General features: G+C 42.0%; 1 protein-coding gene across 9 annotated transcripts in view; it reads right to left on the bottom strand.

Annotated features, from left to right (window-relative positions):
- CACNA1C (calcium voltage-gated channel subunit alpha1 C) overlaps positions 1-22644 on the bottom strand; it is a 691920-nt gene that overhangs the window by 213613 nt on the left and 455663 nt on the right. For all 9 annotated transcript variants that reach the window (XM_055143504.1, XM_055143509.1, XM_055143508.1 and 6 more), the window contains exons 6-7: positions 15038-15196; positions 4596-4792 (exon numbers count right to left, since the gene is read on the bottom strand). In XM_055143504.1, coding sequence (XP_054999479.1) covers positions 4596-4792; positions 15038-15196 — 356 coding nt within the window. The remainder of the gene's footprint in view (positions 1-4595; positions 4793-15037; positions 15197-22644) is intronic.

Below are 22644 nucleotides of genomic sequence, written 5' to 3'. Positions count from 1 at the left end.
CCTTACTGGTGCCTGCTCGAGCAAATCAAGGAACAATGGGACGACAATGCTACAGACAGATGTCCCACCCAGTGGTGTTGGAAATAACACAGGGCCACTACAAGTGAAGTTTGGCCTTGACATTTGAGGGACATACTTATTGGTGCCAGCAACTGAACATAATATCTCACATATATTAGGCATGGGCTGTATCACTTGAGTTATCTGCTTGGTCCCAACAGAGTCTATGTTGAAAACAGCTTGGACATTCTGTGGGTAAACCTCTAAAAGATCCAGATTGAAGAGCAACAGGGTCCTAAGGTGGACCTAATATTGTCTTTCTTTTATTACTGATAGCTAACCCATAAATTTGTTTCCAGATCACATAAAGATCTTTACAATAAAATTCCACCCGACCATTTCTCCTTTCTTGATGCACACAGAGATTCATATTTTTATAATATTTAATAAAAATATTTGAAGACAAGAGAGACCAAGAAGAATAGAATAAAAATACTTGAATTCAGTCTTCTTGGATGCAAAAGGTCTTTGCCATAAATAAAAGATATTCCAACAGTGCCACAACAGTAGTGGCTACGGATGTGTGTGTGTGCAAGTTTAGTAGGACTATCATCCTGGGACATATAACTGATAGTAAGATCAAGTGTAGTGCTGACAACTGACTAATAAAGGCTTAACCATTGGACTTTTTTCTCCCAAGGTTTTCTATTGAACAAAACTAATTCAAATACTACAAAAGACACTAGTTCTATTCTAAAAATTCTTCCTTTGTGTGGTTTCTCATTGTGTTCTTTTAAACATTATTTTCAAACTCAATTTCTGATCTTTTTGATCAATAGAAAAACTGATCATGGAAAAACCAATTGGAGCACAATGGGTGGTGTCAAGAAGAAGCAGAGCCACTGTGTTGGTGAGTGAATGGGAAGGGTTTGACTCCCTAAGGCAGTCTAATACTGGGCTATACGTCATGCAGCATTCTCAGGTTCCAAAACAGAGAGACATTGGCTGAGCAGAGGTCAATAGCAGTCTCTTGATGAAGGATCAGATACGCACCTAGAGTCCTTGAGAGCTTGTTGCATGTGCTCCTTCAGGCACCTGCTCTAACTACTGCCCTTTGTACCCACAATTCACACGTGCCCTTCTCCAGTTATTCTAAAGCCAGTTTAACAGCAATAATATTCCATTTCTTATAAGTGTGGATTATCTCAAGGGCTGAGTACAAAGTGAGCACTGAATAGATACTTAGTTGAGGCTGCAACTTTTCCCTTGTCACAGTTCCCTTTTTCTTTTAAAAAGGACACAAACTTGAGAGTAGATGGCAAGACTTTGACTTAATAAGTCATTTCCAAAGAAACCATGACCTAACCCCCAAGTTTTGGCTTTAATGTCTAGATCCACACTGCTTCCTACCCCCTTTACTCCGTCAGCTAAAGACTTTTATATCAAATAAAAGAGGTGCTTTTAATAAATTGTTCAACTAGTCTGGACTTCAACTAAATCCATAGCAAATGGCTTTCAGAGCTGAAGCAATTTATTCAAGTATTACTTGACCAAGTTTGAGTTTACTTTGAACCCACTAACTCTTCAAAATTATAACAGTGGATTAGAATGATCAATTTCAGAGAAAGGAAAATCTCACTAAATGGATTCAAATTTGGTGGTAGGTATCTGCAACTTGCTATCAACAATCTTCTTGGTCCCTATAACCCCAAGCTCTATCTTGTGTCTTTAGTGACTTTAGTGTCTCCCAGAAACCACTAATCACCTACTTGGTGGCTCAAAGTAAGCGTAGCTCTGGGGTTTTCAATCATATTTATACTCGAATGTCTTGGTTGCTCTTTCTCATGTCCTCAATGCCGCTTCTTGGACTTGAAGAGAATTCATTCTTCTGACTGGAAGACCTTACTTCCCCACAATTCCCCTGAAAACTTCTTCTCTTAGACTGAACATAAACCAGAGGTATCAAAGCAATACCATGAAGACACATCAGTTAGATTTCTAAAAGTTTACAAACTCTAGCCTGGGCAATAAGATCACCTGGGGAACACTTGACAAGTGTAGGTACTGGAGGGATATCTGGCCATCTAAATTTGGAAAGTTACATGTTTTATGCTAACTGTAATTTTAAATTCTCTGGGTCTTGAAATACAGGCCAAGAGACTAGGGGGGAGGAATAGGAAGGAGGAGAAAGAGAGAGAGAGGAAGGAAGAAATGGCCATAGAAAGGTCAAAGCAATTAGAGAATTAGGTCTGATAGCAGGAGCTTTGGGCTGGGAGGCATTTTTCTCCTAATTACCCAAGTTAGAGCTCAGTTTTTGTTGTAGGTATATGTGCCCACACACAAGTGAGTGTGGTCGTGCATTTGCACACGCACACACACACACAAACAATATGGTCATTTCAAAAAGATGCTGGGAAAATCAGAAGTATGTCCCCTGAGCCTAGGATTGCTGCTTCACCTCTGACACTTTTTCCATTCCCAGCCTGAGCTCTATCACACACACCCCAGGGGAGAAAGCACAACACAGCTGCTGCAAATTGGTGGTTGCAGTTGGGTTCTTCTTCTTCCCCACTCTTGCTGTCATCGTGACACTATTTCTTTGGGCCACATCTGGTTGCTGAAGTATCAATGACTTGTGGTGGAGGAGAGAGGGTGGAGGATGATGAGCGAAGATCACAAAAATACATTGAGGCCATCAGCAAAATAATTATACCTATTCCTACAACCCCACACCCACCCACTGTCACCCTACTCTGAATTTGATGCCATGGCAGGCATTACCATAGCAACTTAAGCCATGGGTTTGAAGCACATGTGATAAAGCCCCAAAGCACAGTTCCATAAAATCATATGTGCTGTGACCCATAGGCTGACACTGTCCATTTGTGGAATGATGTTTCTCCTCTCAGTTAGCCAGAGAGATCCACCTAATGGCTTAGGGATGGTTGGGTTCCTTGGGAACTTACTCTGTGCTGTGAAATTAAAGACATTTATATATTATGTCAAAAACTTTCTCTTTTTCTTACTAATTATTCAAAACCAAAATCTTATGTATCAGACACTTTAGAGACATTTTCTGATGTTTCATTTTAGGTGACAGAGGAGTGATTTGTCTTCTTTTATAAGTATTACCACATAGACCATGGCAAGAGCTCCAGCTCTACCAACACTGTGCAGTTTAGAATTTAGTATCGTTCCCCCTAGACTGACATTTGCTTTTCAGTCTGAATTACCCGTTATTTATGTCTGAATCTTCAGTACCTTGGAACACCACTAGCATGCAAGCCATGCTCAATAAATGTTTACTGGGTACAAGGTACTTAGGCAAGTTTCAAGTAGTTATTTGCCTGAGCTCTATCACACACACCACAGGGGATAGAGAGATGGAAATTTTGCAGCAACACAGGGCTTCAGTACATTGATTCTACATTGAAACCAAAGGAAAGAGGGTTTTTGAATCTATAGGACACAGTGCTTATATAAAAAGAGAGAGAGAGTATACAATACCCTGTATCACATCTCTGTGCTGTTACAAAACTCTTCCTTCTGATTCAGGATAAAGTCAACACCTGCCTTGGCATTAGCTCCCGTCTATCTGGCAGCCCTGCTCCATGGATGGCATTCTCTTCCTCTCACTCCTTGTCTTCAAGCACATACACTGTTCCCTAGGCAGACGCTTAGATGGTTTTCAGGATGGCCAAATACATTTGACTATTTGCAAAACTTTGGGTGAGAAGGCATTTTCAACAGGCAATTTTTTGGTCCAAATTCTGGAGAATCTGGCAAGTTATTTCTTATGCTGAAGTAGGAGAATCTACAAGGAATTATACTTTCTGGAGTTTTGACAAATAATGGACTCAACACTGCCAGAATGGAGACAGCTCAAATATGGTGTGAGTATTTGCCTTTGGGACAGGCTGTATAAAAATATGGCACTTCAACATCTTGAAATTGGCAATATAGCATTAGCTGCTGGAAAATAAGAGGGATATCTTTACAGTAAAAGGAAGATTGACTTTTGATTGGTCAACACCAATCAACCGAATAGTGGCATTTCTAGATAAACATCTGAATGTTTTGTTTGCTGTGAAAATAGTCTAATACCCTATTTCAAAATGATAAGGAAAGGATAATATGAGAAATAAAAATATAATAGCATGCCATACTGCTACACAATTCAATAAAAATTCTTGCTTTAATCCTCTCTGTAAGATTCTCTTTAGTCTTCGAATAAATAATTATGCCCTCTAGCTCTCTTTTGGGGGACAGAGACAGAAAAAGGATAAGAACTCTATAATAGGAAGAGCTGTGGAGCTCCTTATGTCAGGGCTGACCAACTAATTACAGAGCAACACAGCTTCCCAGTGTCTCCCACCACGGTAGGCCAAATGCAAATGACATTTCCCTTAGGCTGGCTAGACCTTCATTAGGGTGAAGAGTTCAGGTTTTGTTTCTCAAGAAAGACCTGGAAGAAATCAAAGTCACTCATCAAACATTCTGAGCTGTGTGTATGACCCTTCAATCATGGGGATGAAGTGGATATTCATCCTGCAGCTGCTTAGATTCCCTGCCTGGCCCCATCTCAGGCTACGTACCCAGTACAGCACGTCAGTCCAGCCTTCCATGGTGATGCACTGGAATACGGTCAACATGGCGAAGGCAAAATTGTCAAAGTTGGTGATGCCGTGTTTGGGCCCATCCCACCCGGGCTTACATACAGTGCCATTTTGGCACTGCCGCCCGTGGCCTGACTCCAGAGCACAAGGGGAGGGATCATCTTCTGCTGGAACATCTCAAATGACCAAGGGAAAGTATAAGGGGTTGGTGGCGGGGGTGGGGGGGATGGAGTGGGGAGGAGAGGGATGGGAAGAGACAAGAAACAGAATTTAGAGATTAGAATGAAAAGATAAAGTAGCCAGGTTAAACAAAACAACCATATCAACAATAATGCATTCATTAGTTCCTCATTTCATGTAAATTAAACAATTAAGGAGTTATGTGTACATGTTATCTTGCATCAGTTTAGAAAGTTAATAACAACTTATTGTTGTGGAATTTCCTCCATCCCTCCATCTTCCTTCCCTCCCTCCCTTCTTCCCTCCCTCCCTCGCTTTTCTTTTCTCCTTCCTTCCTTCCTTCCTTCCTTCCTTCCTTCCTTCCTTCCTTCCTTCCTTCCTTCCTTCCTTCCTTCCTTCCTTCCTTCCTTCCTTCCTTCCTTCCTTCCTTCCTTCCTTCCTTCCTCATTTTGGGACATTGTCTGGCAGTGCTCAGGGTTTACTCCTGGCTCTGTGTAAGGGATTACTCCTGGTGGGGACCAGGGCTCTGGGGTACTGGGGATCAAATCCTAGTCAGCCAAGTGCAAATCTGTATTATCTCTCTGATCTCGTGAAACTGTCTTTAAGCTCAGTAATTGGCTTCAAATTTGGTAGGGCTCTAGCCTACTCTTGTTGTAGCAAGTCAGAATAATAGTCAAATGACCAATCAAAATATAAAGATGAAGCAAATGACAGGCATCAATCATTTCTTTACTAATAGTAAAGAACCTACAGATATTTCCATTAAACACCAAAGTCGATAGTGAGGGTTATATGAAAGTCTCTTCCTCATAAGGAAGTCAACATATTGCTTCCAAGAGCACTTCTTGGCCACTTGTGGGTCCATCACTTATCACTTGATACATTGCCAGGGATCCAAGTCATTCTTTAGTAGAAGAATTATGACTTCCTTATCTAGAGGAAGGATAAAGAAATACATTTTTGATTATAGGGGAAAATACCAGGAATAACCTTGATGGCAATTTCCAAGCACAAATAGTGGAGTATTTTAAACATGGGTATGTGGACTTTCATAGCCCTGCCCTTTGTTTTCTAGCATTAGCACTTTTCAGAAAAGAAGAGTGAGCTTCTAATCTCTAATCAAGACAGAGAGGTAGTGGCACACAGGGAGAATAGTCCTTAAGTAAGGATAGAGATTTTTGGTTTTATATATATATATGTATATATATACATTAGGAGACAGTGTAACATATCTGGTGTGGGTTACATACAGTGTTGCTGGCTCATTCCAAATGCTAGGAACAGCTACTAGAAGATTAATGAGTTAAAAAGTATTGTATCATTTTAGTGGAGTGATCACTGGCAAACTTAAATAAGACTTGATTGATCTAAGAATTTCCATTATGGTAAAATATGATGTATATATATGTATATGTATATACATATATATATATGTCTTGGCTCCAGCTGCGACAGGTAATAGTGTGAAATTTAAGAAAGAAATTTATGAAATTCAGGACATTGTCTCCTACTTGTAGAAAGCAGCAGTAATAAACAGAATAGATCTTAGTTCTAACAAGTAATTGCCTCTAACAACAGTTAAAATATGTCCCCAGAGAAAGAATTTGCTTGCAATTCTTCAGCCCAGCTTCTTTATTCATTTGGTCTATATCAAAACAATGTCTCCAGCATCTTCGTATTAAAGAGTATTCATTGCTTGACTGTTTCTCAGTTTATGTCTCCAAGTTTGAACTATTCACCCCCCAACAGGAAGACAGGAAGAGAAACGTTAGTCTTTAACTCAGAGATATTTTGTAGGAGAATGTAACTGAACAGTATGTTTGAAAACATATCCTGGATTTGCATCTTCTTGCTTTTTCCCTTCTTTTCTTCTTCTCTCCTTAATGGCTTCCTTAAAAAACAATTTACATGCATTACAATTCATCACTATAAAAGTGTAGTTCAGTTATTTAGCGAATTTATATAGTTGTACAACAATCTATTTGAAAACAAATCCACTGCCCTCCTAAATTCCAGGTGGGTCTGTTTGGAAAACTCCCTCTGCTCCTATTCCCAACCCTTTGCAAGTTGGTCTGTTTTCTGTCTCCATAGTATGGACTTTCTGGAAATTTCCAACAAAAGGAATCATACAATATTTGGTTTTCTGTGTCCATGCTTTTTCATGAAGCATAATATTTTTGAGGTCCAATCATGATCTTGCAAAGATCAGTCCAGTATGTTCTTCATTGCTGAGCAGTATTATTCAACATATAGTTAGACTCTTGCCAGTGGATGACTATTTAGATTGTCTCCAGGCTTGGATTACTGTTTCTGGATTTTTCTTGGATTACTGATCATGCTGTTTCTGGACTTTTCTTGGCCTTCAGGAGGTGAATGACTCTGTTCCATGACCCAGCATAAAATTCCATCACTGGTCCCTGAACTGTTGCAGAGAATGACAATATCCACATCATCTTCTTACTGCACAGAGGGTGTCCAGGGGGAATCCAATCGAACAGCTTATTTCTAGCCTATCTTTTGTGGTTTATGAAATTTTAAATTCTTTGGATATTTGCATGTGAGTTTTAAAAATCGGAGGCAATAAAAGGTGGAAGAAAGGGGCTGTTTCAGAAAGTTAGCGCATATGCCCTACATACTGCTGATGCCGCTGGTTCCCAGCACAACACGGTCCCCCCAGCATTGCCATGTGTGGCTCTGAGGGGCCCAAAACCCTAAGCAACACTGATGGCCCAGCTAGTTCGCAGCACTGCAGGGCCCGCACAGCATTGCACCCTCAGGCTCTTGCATGGAAATCCCAGACTGGTGATTTTTCAGCATGTGAACATCACCAGGGATGCCCCCACTATCCTGTGCCCCATATGGGAGAGCCTCAAATAAAATAACTTCAGAATAATAAAAAGTGAATCTAATAACTATTGAATTCATAAAAAGGTAAGTAACAAACACCCTAAGCATTGAGTTGGAGACAGAAACCAAGAAGGAAAAGGGGCCATAAGCTCCATGGCTTCTCACCTGTCCTAGTGATGTTTCAAGAGTGATGTGCTAAAAAAAACTATTACAAAAGGGTTGAAATTAAATGAAGTAGGAAACAAAAGAGAAAATGAAAAAACAAAGAGGAAATCTGCATTTCTTCTGCTCATGTTTTGCTTGATAGCACAGTTAAGATGCTGTTTGTCTTTGCGTGTCACTGCCTGTTCAGCAGCACCTGCTCCTTACTCAATTCCTGAAAAGGCAGAAAGAAGGTGAAGGTGGCCAAGGTGAGGTTTTAAAAAAAAATAGTTGGCTTTTTTGGTCATACTTGTCGATGCTCAGGGGCTATTCCTGGCTCTGCACTCCGGATCAAGTCCTGGCAGTGCTTGGGGGATTATATGGGATGCTGTGGATTGAACCTGGGTCACCCATGTGCAAGGCAAATGCCCTACCCGTTGTGCTATCACTCTATCCCTCACCAAAGTTAGTTTCCAGAATCTTTAGGGAAGGAAAAATATTTGGATATTTTGAAAATAAATGTTGAAAAGCAAATCGCATCCAGGGAAAGTGGTGATCTCATTAATACACGAGAAAGGGATGCAATTCAAAAAGATTATCAGAAAGCTTTGGTGCCACTCTGCTATTTTAAATCTGTCTTGAACAACAATAAAAAAAAGATTTGAGAACAATTAAGAAGCAATGATGATCTAGTAAAAATAGGCATCTATAAAAAGCACTAAAGGGAACACTTGAAAAATGTGAAGCCACACAAGCCAGTAGGCCCTGATGATATACACTCGAGGGTGAGGGGAAGTTTGTTCTAAGGTGAAAACGTGCTGGTTTTCTACTGCAGAAACATAAAGTGCCAGGGAGGAACGTAGCACCATAAGGTGGGAGGAAAAAACACAGCAGGATGGGCATTATGCTTTAAAACAGAAACAAAGGAAGTTATTCTGGAAAGTTCAAATTTAGTTTGAGGTAAAGAATGGAATCAAAGATTAAAATCCAGTTAATATCATCGAGAACATGAAATCCTGGGAGAGTGCCAGTGAGGGGATCCAAGAAGAACTCACCAAAGACAAAATCAATTACTTTTTTAGGACTTAACTTTAAGAAGTGAATAGAAGGAGAATGATTACATTTCTAAGATTCAGTCAGCCAACCAGTCTCGGGGGTAATTACTGTGCTTGGGAAAACTGTTCAGTGACTTGGCTTAGAGGACCATCAAACAGATGGGACAATCATAAACAAAGGGTGCGGGCATATGGAAAGAAGAGGTAAGGTGTCTTGCAAATGCCTCAGGATTGGGGGCGGGGGTTAAGGCTTCTTCTGAGACCATGTCTTCTGGGGACTTCAGGGGAAGCCTAGAAGCAAAACAATCTCTCAGACTTCCTTATATGGGTTTTTAAGAACTAATTTAAAAGTTCAATGTATTCTAACATTTATAAGTATCTAAAATTCATAGACTGAGAAGTAATTTCAAAGTGTCAAAGAAGAAGTTGTGGAACCAGAGAGACAGTATAGCTGGCAGGGCTCTTGCCTTTGATTCCTGGTGCCCTGTAAGAACTCTTGAACCTATAAGAAGTGATCCCTAAGCACAGGGCAGGAGTAAGCCTTGAGTGCCATTGGGTGTGGCCCCAAAACAAAACAAAAGACAAAAAATGAGACTGATAGGGACTGGAGTAATAGTACAGCAGGGAAGGCATTTGCCTTGCATGCAGCTGACCCAGGTTCGATCCCCAGCATCCTATATGGTCCCCCAAGCACTGCCAGGAATAATTCCTGAGTGCAGAGTCAAGAGTAACCCCGGAGCATCGCTGGGTGTGACCCAAAAAGAAAAAGAAAATGAGACTGATATAAATTCCGTTTAAAAGTGGTGAAAAGGATTCACAGGAATTTACATAATCAGGGCTGTAGCGATAGCACAGGGGGTATGGTGTTTGCCATTGCACACGGCCAACCTGGGTTAGATTCCCAGTATCCCTTGGTCCCCCAATCACCACCAGAAGCCAGGAGTAACATCCTGAGCATTGCCACGTGTGACCCAAAAAGCAAAAAAAAAAAAAAATTTACATAATCAAAATTTGCAGTAAAGTAAGGTAATCATAGTCTAAATTGTGTTTCTTGGTTTTTATGTTTATTTTGGGACCACACCTGGCAGTGCTCAGGGCTTACTCCTAGATTGATTTGTGTTAAGAGATCACTCCTGGTTGGCTTGGGGTACCCTTTGGGGTGCTGAGGATTAAACCCTGGTCAGCCACATGCAGGCAAATGCCATACCTTCTGTACTATTGCTCTAGCCCCCAAAGTCTAAAATGTTGTCTTTTCAATTTTGTTTCAAATCTCCCATTCCAAAGGTAACGCAAACACACATGGAACTGGTTTCAAAGCCTATTGTGTCCAGGGCTTCTACTTTGGGACTGCAGGAAGTATATTCAGATTTCTGTGTGTTTGTTGATGATGATCCTCCTTGGTGTTCCTCACCCAATGGGCAAAAGAGGCTCTCATAACCATAGTACCTACTGTGCTTTACCAGGATCCACAATGCAGTCAGTCCCTGAATTGATATCGGATGGCAGGTTTAGGAAGCAGAAACAAAAATTTTAAAACAAAAATTTTAATCTTTGATTTCTGATTGCAGAGTCACTCCTGACTTCTGAGCAGAAAGGCTTCTGCAGCGCTGTGTGTTCAAGCTCAGTCCCTTTTCCCAACATGGAGTCAGGAAGTAAGGCCACCTCAGACAGAGGTGCCCATTCTGGTGGAGGTTGGCATCACTTACTGGCATGCTTCTCTATCTCTGTCCCTTGGCACTGTGGCTCTGCCAGCTGTTGGCTTGTAATTTCTATGATGGCATCCAATTCTGTTTTGAATTTGAAAGGTGAAGGGAAAACCTTATCACGAATCACGAATCACGAAATCCCATTGATCGTCGATTTCTCGAGTGTGCTCAGTAACTTCTCCATTTGTCCTATCCCTGAGATTTTAGAAGCCTCCCTCCACTCGACCTTCCCAATGATGCCACATTGGAGGCTCTTTCAGGGTCAGGGGAATGAGATCCAACTTGTTTCTGGCTTTAGCATATGAATGCACCATGGCAAGCTTGGAGGCTCTCCCATGTGGGCAGGAAACTCCCAGTAGCTTGCTAGTTTCTCCCAGAGGGAGAAGTAGGTTATAAGATATCTTCTTCTGGGAGATTGCTTTTAAGTCTCTGGATGTTGCCATTGATGGGATTACACACACCTGGGTTCCTCTGCCAGTAAACCTTCATGCATGAGGCTTGTCCGAATGTGTGGAGAGGGGCCTTGAGCATGGCTGTGGCTAGGTTCCGAAGGTCTTTGGCCACCAGGAGCTCTGCTCGGGGTGGGGAGGGAAGTTGGAGCCCATCCCCTCCAAGGGGCCCCGGGGAAGACAGCCAGGCATGCGGGCAAGAGACTCTCTGCCTTATAAAACCTTATAAAATCATATAAAACAAACACCACCACATCTTCTGATAGGAAGGATATGCTGTCTCTTTTCTTGTTTATGATCAAGGATGGACAATGGGGTCCTCAAATAGCCATTTTAATTAGTGTGTCACTCAGTTTCAGCAGGTCTGAGATGGCCTTTTCATCCAACTGTGTCACTATGGCCCAGAGGACAATCCACATCCTGAGCTTTGCCAGGTCATCTGAAGCCATTCTAGACCTGACCTACAGCCTCTCATTCCAGCGAAGGCTCAGTGTTGCCAGCAAACATAGATACATCACCTGTCCTGCCACCAAAGGAAAATGAATTTTTGCTGTTATTCCTATTGGCTTAGAGAAACCATGTGAATCTCAGGAAACACTTGTATGATAACATTGGTTTGTCCTTTACCCCTGGCCACAAGGAGCTTAGGTTTATTGGGTTACACCCATCACAGTGGTCCTGAGGAACTTTCATTGCTCTGTGTTTATCTCTAACCTCTTCTCTGTGTTTTGCTTCCCATATCTGTTAAACACCTATATCCCCAGATCAGACACTATGACTTGTAAGGTCAGATCCTTCTAAGGACTCTGCACTTTGTATTTTTAAATAAAATATTGCTTTTCTCCTTCCCTTATGTCCTTTGCACAGCAAAGAGCAATGTCCTTTTTGTATAGACACAAGAAGACAGTTAATGCTATGTTTTTGTAACTTAGAGTTAATTGATTCTGAATAACAATTACTCCTGGGAAAATGTTGTATTTACTTGACTTAAGCCTCAGTTGCCCTTAGCTCCTAGGACCCCAAAAGCAGGGTCCCAACGAAGGGACTGAATAGACCCAGGGCAAGCTATGAGCTACCCTGGCATCAAAATGGGACAGGCTAAGCACCATAATACTTAACTATAATTTAAGAGCAGGGTCATGGACAAATTCTGTCATGATCCAGAGAGAAACAGCTGGATAAGGACCCTCCTGGGATTAGGAAGGACTAATCTGTCCTGAGGACTGTAGTCTAGGATCTGTGGAGAGATGTACCCAGGAGAGCCACCCTATAAGCTTAATATATCTCTTATTGTGTCCATACAAAATGACTAATATTATTAAGAATTAGAAATAAGACGAGTGTTTAAATGGTTATTGAACTAAGACAAGGAGAAAAGCACCCCTAGATGGTATTTTGCCCTTAGGTGGGTCACCTTGCTGGGTGAGAATTTGTCCTAGAAGCTTCCCCTGAGGGAAGGACTTTACATCTGTTGATCAAATAACCACACCTATGTGTAATTGCTCCCCTAATCTTCTCATGATTTTGCTCGGTAACTAAGGCGGTAAGAGTGGGCATGAGGAGGAGGAATATGGGAGTAGGTGAGACTAGAAGGAGGCAGAGGGAGACGAGATTGGAATAAACTGAAACTGACCACCAACTAGCCTGGCCTCGTTTCTTCCTTCATTGGCCCATTGTCATCAGCTGTTAGGGGTGAGGGAAGTGACCCAGACCATGGAACACAGGTGACAAGAGAGCGCTGCACTTCACATTTATTTATTGATTACACAACTTCTGAATTTAGTGGTGCATATACATTTTATTAGTTGCCGAGCAAAGCTGCCTCTCTTGCTCTATGTTCATTTCACCATTTGCTGTTCCCCCATCTGGTGTAGTATTGATGGCATCAGTCTAGCATCCTCTGATTGACTGATGGAGCTCTAAGAAATTTAACATCTCTGGATCTGCCTAAGGTCACCGACGATGTCAACCCAACTGTAGAAACTTCAAACTGCAGTCAGCCATTCAGAAGGTTTGAAGGTGTGTTCTCACCAAGCCACTCAGTTCACGTAAGTATATTGGTTTAGGTACAGCTCTATCTGGACACAGGGAAGGATTTGAATTAAAGGGGAAAGTATTCATTGCATTATTTGGTATTTCTTTGTGTTCTTTCTCTTTCCCTCCCTCGCCTTCCCTCCATTACTGTTGTGGTGATGACCAGGGTCAGAGACATACTTGGATGTGGAGCTTGCATGCTTTGGAGTTGTGCCTCAGCAGGGCTCACACACCAGTCGTGCAGTTCACACTCCATTGTAGTGCTCACTGGGAGTCCCAGACTCTTTTTAGTTGTGGTATTATTGTATATCCTGGTAGTAGTACTTGCAGTGGGGTGAGGGAGGTTGGAGGGGGGAAGGAGGGTCACGATTCCCAACTGTGGTCCTCATCTACTTTTCATTGAGTTGTAGTATTCACCAGTACTTGCGGTTCCCACACACAGATCTGGCTGTGATGCAGCAGAAAATTTCTTCTTGGTTTTTCAGACAGCAGAACTGCCTAGCGCCAATATCTGAGCTGCCACGACAATGTCCAGTGCAAGTGGCAGCACCAGGGATTGAATTCATGGCCTTATGCTTGCAAGACAGGTATTCTAAGCCCCAGAGATGTCTTCAGTTCCCTTTTGGGATTTCTTTAAACAGAACTAGATATTTCCAAATTTTAGCTAATGTAAGGCTAGTTTTAAAGTACTTCAAAAATAGTATTTATTTTACATAATTATGCCCTGAATAGTGTGTTAATTACCTCTAAAATGAAGCAAATATCTCCTTTAGACATTCATGGAAAAAGTGGAAATAACTGTGTGACTCTTTAACATAATTTTATGATTTTTTTTATTAACTGTAGATATTGAGCATTGACTTGCAAATATCTCGATAATCCACCAGGAGAACCAGGGTGTTCAGATTAGTTCATCTATTTTGATTTCTAAATATGAATAATCCATTTTATTTTACTTAAGATATAGGTGCTATTCCTTTTCATACACCCCACTTCCTAAAGCAAGAGGAGTTGAATTCAGTTTAATGTCTGAACTAGACAGGACTGAGAAGAAGCAGAGAGAGATGGAGAGAAATGAACCTTTCCTTAATGCTTCCTGTGGATACTCCCGATTCTTCTTCGAAATGCCAAGAACAAAGATGAAAGATCTCATTGCTTTAAAAAACACATAGGTTTAACATCACTGACTGCTTTGAGGGGTATTTTCAACAATTTTTTTGGTGTTAAATTACTTTATGTGTATGTTTAAAAGCCTTGTCAATTTCTGTTTAAGTGTTTTTTTAAAAGGTCAAGCCAAGAATTGAGTAACTTAAGACAGTACTTTGCGCCATATCCTGCCAGTCCAAACTCCTGGCCTACTAGGGCAGTGCTTAATGAGCCAGCATTACTTGTTAAATATATTGATTTATGGAAGGATCATGGAGAGAGAAGTCTCAGAATGGGAAGGGCTGTGGAGCCATAATGCTGAGTTAAACCTTCTGAGGAAAGAAGTCTTGGTACATCTAGGAAGGAATTCCATGCCTGCTCACTTCCCCATCCTCCATGTGGTCAGGGGCTAGAAAGTTCTCCTCTGAATGGAGAAGCAGAAATGCTAAGTGCAGAGGGCCATGGTCCTGAGAGAGAAAAGAACGCAGGCTTGTAAGGCGTGAGCCTATTGGCTGCAAATAAAGATGCCTCCCTGAAAGAAAGCATTTTACCCCAAAAAGGACTGTAAAGTAGTGATAAACAGTCTCAGGTTAGCTCTGACACTTTCATGAAAACATTCAAGGTTAACTGCATGATGCTTCTTAAATAGTATGGCTCACTCACTAAACCAGTGTTTAGGAGTGGTGAATAACTTGCATTTAGCTGTTCAGAGATCTATTTCGGAAAAAAAATAAGTTGCACTGAAAAGAAAGAATCTCCGTCTTTGCCTCTCACTTAACTGTGGTATGGGAATTGGGGAGCTCAAATTGAGAGTCCTCCCTGGTGAAGCTTCTGAGAGCTAGTTGCTCAGCATCCTCTCTTACCTGCTATGCCCTCCAGGTTGTAGCACGTCTTATGCATCTTTCCCATAAAGAGCTCCAGGCCGATGATAGCATAGATGATGATGACAAAGAGCACAAGCAGGGCAATATGCAGGAGGGGCACCATGGCCTTGATAATAGAATTCAGAACCACCTGGAGACCTAGAATGACAAAATCACAGAGAACAACATTGGTGAAAACATCAGCTTCCAATGACTGCACCAAGTATCTCTCTCTCTCTCTCTCTCTCTCTCTCTCTCTCTCTCTCTCTCTCTCTCTCTCTCTCTCTCAGTCAACCGCAGATGTAGTCTCAGACTACCTTAGACACTAGTCTGGTGATGTGTCACATGTACCTGATTTTAGATGTGGCAACTAAGGCTTAAGGTCACACAGCAGGTGAGTGACAGAAAGGGGATAGAAACCCAGTTTGGTTTGACTCCAAATCTCTTGGAGGCACATCTGAATAAAAGGATTGGTCAATGCTGTATTTGCAAAGATCATAATATATTGTTTCATCCAGAACAATACAATTTTCTAATATCCCACCTTAGAGACAGCCTAGCATCTTTTCTGAGAGCACAATCTCTGTACAGAGAGAACTCACTTTGAAGACAGTCTTGCTGGGACACTCTGATGGTCATGATTGGATGTTTACGGGGCTGGAGCAATAGCACAATGGGTAGGGTGTTTTTCTTGCATGCAGCCAACCCAGGTTTGATCCCAGCATTCCATATGGTCCCCTGAGTACCGCCAAGAGTAATTCCTGAGTGCATGAGCCAGGAATAACCCCTGTACATCGCCGGGTGTGACCCCCTCAGAAAAAGAAGATTGGATGCTTAAGGTCATGGCTGGCCCATATGCTATTAAATATAGATTATCCTAGGCATCAGGAACTGGGAGGATAAAACTCTCGCAGAAAACAATGCAGAGGTAACCCTAGGATACCTCTGGTAGAAACACATGGAGGGGAAAGAGTTCTGAACGTATATTTTTCCTGGAATATGTAAGTGAACCCCTACTTTGAAGCCACTTCTCCTTGGGTTTCAAATCTGAAAACATTATAGCTTTCTATTGAAAAATAATCCACAGAAGGGAGTTTGTGTTTAATAGGAAAGGAATTTCAATTGTGGAAAAAGGAAAAATTCTAGAGATCGGTGGTTTTTGAGAGGATGATTACAGACTGGGAGTGCCCATACTGCCAAAGAACTGGATTTAAATTTACCTAGGGTGATTTAATGAGACGTTTTGATGTGCATATATTATAATACACACAAATAAATACTCAGATCCTCTCAGGGAAAAACATAAGAGTAAATGAAAAGCTTATTTATCAATGGTCAGATATTATATCCTATTCATGAGTACTGCTAATGGGGAGAAAGAGCCCTTAGTTTATAAACTCAATCAGGACTGCCACACCAAGATTGCTGCCAGTCCTGGGCGTGTGACAAGTTCCCATTTGCAAATAAAAGGGATGTGATTTGCGGCAAGTCACCCCCCCCCCCCGTGACCCCTAAGTCTCAAAAAATTTTTTATCAACAGTCAATGCATGATTCTCACATTGTGGAGTGGGGGAAAGGGCAGTTTCTTCTTCCTGAGTATCTTGTCTCTTTGACACATACCATAGGATCTTTAGCTCTAGCTGGTGCTCCAGCGGGTACTCTACCTGACCCCACCTGCCCTGCTCCCAGTCTCAAACACACTTCTGCTTCCCTGAGTGTTGGGAGATTCACCTCTGGACCCACCACCCTCTGCTCTTGGTAAATAAAGCCTCAGCGACCCTCTCCCAGACATCAAGGCTGTCGTGGTTACTCAATGACCCACCCGCCAGAGTGGTTTCAATAAGGCTAATGAGAAGCATTCTCTTTAGCTATTAAGTCAAGCTGGCGGGAGGGCAAAAAAAGAAAAGAAAAGAATAGAAAAGCTGGAATGATTTTACCTGTGAATTAATGAGAGTGCTTTGCAGCCTCCCATTAGAACAAGATGTTTTCAGATCCAAATGATTCCATTAATTAGCAAGTTGTACACACATTAGTGTTAAAGTATGCTGAGCCACGGAGAAAGTTGAAAATTGAATGGCAAAGCAACTTTCAGAGGTGTCTGCTGTGGGAAGAACACTCCAAGCCCTACTCAAGAACCAGGGTGGGGGGAGGGGACTCTTTCCCCACTCTCCTCCATCCAGACCCCCAGGCCACCAGGGGGCTTGCTATCAAGCCTCTGCTCTCATGTTCTCAGGTGACCAGAAAACAGGAGAGATTCAGGATGTAATTGCTGAGGAGAGTCTGCTCCAAGAATAAAGACCAAAATCTTTCCCTTCCCTAAGGCTCTTGAGAGTTCATTCCAGTCTTTCTCTTCATCCAATCTCATCTGCTGCCTCTGAGTATCCGAGATCCCTAGTCAAAGAGCTTTTCTATTAGACTCTCACCTAGGGCTACTGTGCTTGTGATCCCTTCTTCCTTCCTCTTTCAGTACTTGCAAGAGATACTTTCCCAGCTCCCAATGAGAGAAGTTCACCCTCTTATATGTCTCCTGGGAACCATTTCCTTTCACCTGGAACTTCAGTGTCAGTTTGGAATTATAGATTAAGATCATTTTCTCTTTTTTTAAAAAAAAATTTTTTAGTTGAATCACCGTGAGATACAGTTACAAGTTTTCATGTTTGAGTTACAATCAATGAAGAGCATTTTCACCAGGTCTGTCTGTCACTCATCTAGATTGAGGTTGTACAGACAGGAAATGCCGGTTCTTGGATGGCTAAGCCCTGAAACTTAGTTGTCAGGTTGGCCACAGGGCAGGCACTTGTAGGAGTGGCACAAGGGACAGACCATGTGCATGCCATGGCTCACAGCAGCGTTGGTAAAGTCTGTTGCACAGGTGAGAAAGGAAATGGGGAGGTGAGTCTGGGACCTGCAGGCTGAGGGTGGGAGGAAGCCAGAAGGAAACTGAAGTAGTATATGGACTTCATGGCTAATGTCAGGGTTCAGAAACAACGCTCTGGCCCTTCTCTCCAATTTCCCTGGGCATAGAACCTATTCTCTAGATTCCCCCGGTTACCAAGTCCTGCCAGTTTGATTTTAAAGTATTTTTAGACAAGTATACATTTTTCACTATATAAATGATACATGCACTGGTGCGATAGCACTGTAGGTAGGGTGTTTGCCTTGCACACGGCCAACCCAGGTTCGATTCCTCCATCCCTCTCAGAGAGCCCAGCAAGCTACCGAGAGTATCCCGCCCACAAGGCAGAGCCTGGCAAGATACCCGTGGCATATTCAATATGCCAAAAACAGTAACAAGTCTCACAATGGAGACATTACTGTGCCCGCTCGAGCAAATCAATGAACAACAGGAGGACAATGCTACAGTGCTACGGTGCTAAATAATACATACTAAGAATAAAGAAAATGAAAATATTTCTCAGAAAGACACAGAAAACAGAGCAGCAAAAAGAAATGACCTCTACCCCCCTACTATCCAGAGAGAACCACTGGTATAGCAGATAGCCTTTTAGTATATGAGTCAATCAAATGGTTCTGAGCTTATGTTCCTCCTCCTGAGCCTCCTGATATTTCTCATCCAGTTAACTGGTCATTGTATGTTCCATTTTCCCCCAAGCTTAAGGCTGCAGTTAGAAAGTTCTTATGCAAGGACAAATTGAAATGTGCTGTTTCCCTGTTGATGCCTCTAATGCATTCTCTGATTTCTCCTTCTTCCAATTTCACCTACAGTAAAATTCACCTGCTCCCTTCCACAGTTTGAGTTAACATCCCAGCAATTAAAAAAAAGTACCTATCTGGATTTGTCTGGCTTTGAGCTCCCTACCCCATCATAGGAGTGTCAGTCTTTGCCTTACAGAAACCCTGGAGCCTCACTGTGTCTTATTCTTGTTTCCTGACATTCAGTACTTATTCGAAGCACATGGAACTAAATCACATCTGTAAGCAAAATGGAATTCAAATGACAGAACACAATCATAAAGGAGTTGGAAATTGAATCGTTCATTGATATTTAGAAGAAATTGAAGGTGTAGTATTAAAGGGAAAAAAAGATTCGTAGACTGGAAGAACAAAAGGTAGGGAGGGTTAATAGCAATCACTGTCTGTATCACTGTCATCCCGTTGATTGTCGGTTTGCTCAAGCAGGCCCAGTAATGTATCCATTCGTCTTAGCCCTGAGATTTTAGCAGCCTCTTTTTACTCGTCCTTCCCAATGGTGCCACATTAGAGGCTCTTTCAGGGTCAGGAGAATGAGATCCATCATTGTTACTGTATTTGGCATATGAATATGCCATGGGGAGCTTGACAGGCTCTCCTGAAAAAAATCTGGTTTAGGAGTTTAAATTCTCTCTCTTTTTTTTTTGCTTTTTGGGTCACACCCAGTGATGCACAGGGGGTACACCTGGCTCATGCACTCAGGAATTACTCCTGGCGGTGCTCAGGGGACCATATGGGATGCTGAGTATTGAACCCGGATTGGCAGCATTCAAGGCAAACACCCTCCCCACTGTGCTATCACTCCAGTCCCTAGGTGTTCAAATTCGCAACAACACCCTACCTTCCCTTTCCTATATAAAAATTGGGGGCCAGCAAGATAGTATTGGGGGGGCCAGTTAGGAATGTAGGTGGGAGGGAGAGGACTATTTGCAACATAGCAGCAGGAAACCTGCATATTTAATTTTAAAATCACCGCTTCTAAGAGCTGGAGACATGTGGTATAGCTGGACTTGCCTTGGATGTCACAGAACCTGGTTCAATTCCCTCTATTACATTTTCCAATTAAGTCTTCTATTAGTGTCCTATTACAATGTACAGAATTCTTTGCCCAGAGTCATCATAATCAAAAAGTTACAGGAAAATAAACATAGAGGTGGTTCCCAGGTGATTGCAATAGCTTTCATATTTTAAACTTTTTTTTAAAAAAAGAAGAATAAAGTGAACTTCGTGTGACCATAGTCACTAAAACTAACTTAAAAAGTATTCAAGACAGACTTGGATTTAACACAAATAAAAACTGCCCAAGGCTAATGTGAAAATGGGGTGAGATGCCTTGAGAGGGAGTGAGTTCTCCATCCTCAGGACTGTTCTGAGGTTCCAGAATAAACTCTGGGACAAGACAACTTGATAGAGATGCAGTCATTCAGTGAATGACTGTCCTGGCAGGCCAGGCTCCTAAACCCTCACTGACATGCTCTGAATACTTAACCATGGATTAAGTATAGCAATCCCCATGCTTCTTGGATGATTTCAGTTCTTCCTGGTATCAGCCCTGTGAATTAGATACTCCATGCATACATCTTACAGATGAGAAAGTGAAGCTTAAACAGATGAACAGTTATACTGTGAGTAGTGGCATGGGGTCAGTGCCAGGCTCACCCATGTTAAATGCTCCTAGACCCTTGCCTCCCATATCCCAAAGACGTATCTTTCAGCCTCCACAATCTGTGTCTATATAGAAATAACACATGCTTATGGCATCTGCAGGGAAGGTGGGGTGATGGGAAGGGGGGCTAAGTCCTGCTTCCAGGAGAGCCCAGATGTTTCCAAGGCCAGTCCAAATGAGGCTTCTAATTTCTGCCTGCTTTCCTCACAGCAAGACAGGAACAGCCAGCAAAACCCAGGGTGGTGTGTGAAGGCATGGATTTCTCTCCAGTCCATTATATGGAATTTGGCTCTCTTAGCCTGGGGTTGCTTAATAGCTTCTTTTTTGGACTCTGCTCACAGCTGTCATCTAACCAGCGCCTCGAGCTCAGGGTCTAATTTGGAAAACAGAGCAACATTTCCCTATCCATGTGTTCTCCTCAGATAGGCCATGCTATGGCCGATAAGCACATGCTAGACACTTTGTTGAGGCTGCCTGCTCATCTTGGTGGAAGCAAATGAGCCCCAGATAAACCCAGTGAGAAAATGCTGTATAATGTCTTATGACATAAGATCAGTACAGGTTCATATGTATATATGATGAGTCTAATTTCCCAGCCTACAATCAGAATGTGAGATCTGATAAGCAAATGCATACCTGTGGAGCTAATAGGCAGGAATATCTGATATGAGAACTATGCTGGATAATTTGAAACAGAAGGTTCCAAACAGGGATTAGACACACAATCTAGACACACAATTAGGCACACAATTGAGAAATTCAGGCTCTGCTCATTGCTACGTCATGTCAAGAGACTTTCTCTTGATGTACGGAAAAACTGCTGAGATGCATGGCTGCCAATTTTTCAGAATATGGGCTTTGGGAAGTAGCATTATTAAATTCTGAGATTACAAAAAGGAGGGAAACGGCAGTAAACTGGTAGATCTGCTTTTTTCTTTTCTTCCTCATCTTTTGGGAAGACCCCTGAACACACGTCTGCATTTCTTCTGGGTCCTACTTGAAAACTCCAGGTTGGGAAAGAGAATATGAGTATATGAATCATTCCATGTTTTCCTTACGTGATCAAAGGATAAAACCAATAACGGAAAACAAAACTTGACACCTTTACTATTCTGTTGGGATTAGCCTGAAAGGCTTGGGTTGACTAAATTTGGCTCTTCCAAATTCATTAGATGGTCTGCCACTAAGAATACATAGCCGAGGACAGATCATACACTCTGTGTTTCATAAAAGAGCAACCCTCCGAGTCATATTTTGGTGATGAATTGTTCTTTTGGGGGCTGCAGTAAAGAATTTCAAATTGATTCAATGAGTTAAAGTCTGAGAAACTAAAACTTACCAGGGCTGAATGAGTGTACAAACACACATGTCGTCTGAGCAAGAGACAGACAGCCAGACAGGACGTCTCTTTTCTTTTTTCTCCTTTTGTTTTCGGGGCCATACCTAGTGGTGTCTGGGGCTTACTGCTGGCTCTGCATTGAAGGGTAAGTACCCCTGGCAGTGCTCAGAGACTCTGTGTGGTGCTAGGGATCAAACCTGGAGTTTTCAACCTAAACCTCAGAAGAAATAAGGAGTAAACCAGTTATTTCATGTCAAGGGCTCAAAACAAAGTTTGGCCACTCATTGTAAGTGGATCTTTTGGTCCTAAGTGTGGTTAGGCCATCAGCGGAACCTGAAAGCAGTAAATAAGCACATATTTCAGTAAAGATATCATTAAAACAAAGATTCTGATTTAGTCTTCCTGGCTGAACCCTTAGTCCTTCTTATCAGACTGAGCACAGGGTAACAGCAAAGATATCTGTTCACCCACCACACTTGGACTAGAATAGTGAGACCACAGAGGTCATTCTGAGTGGCCACAGTTTTCTTGTCCAGCTTGTTCAGTCTCTTAAGTAGCTATTTGGTTTTCACTGGAGTGGAGTGATCCTTGTCATATTACTCTTGTCAGGTCATTTGTATAATCAGTAAAGCGTGTGACACCACCACTGAATGCAGAAAATGCTGCGTGCTAACAGGCCTGAGGCTTCGACGGATTCTTTACTAGTTTTTGTTCTAAAAAAAGTTATTTTGTTTTCCCAAAATACATGATCACTGCAAATGGCAAGACAGGGAGACATATACCTACACTGTACCACAGGGGAACAGAAGTGATGTATGCTAGCGTCTCTCCTTCCTGCAAATAAAAGCCATCTGTCAGAGTTGTGGAAGGGACTGCTGCTTGCAATCCAAG

This window comes from Sorex araneus, chromosome 6, assembly GCF_027595985.1.
Source record: "Sorex araneus isolate mSorAra2 chromosome 6, mSorAra2.pri, whole genome shotgun sequence".
NCBI lineage: Eukaryota > Metazoa > Chordata > Mammalia > Eulipotyphla > Soricidae > Sorex > Sorex araneus.
This window is presented reverse-complemented; position numbering and strand designations above follow the sequence as displayed.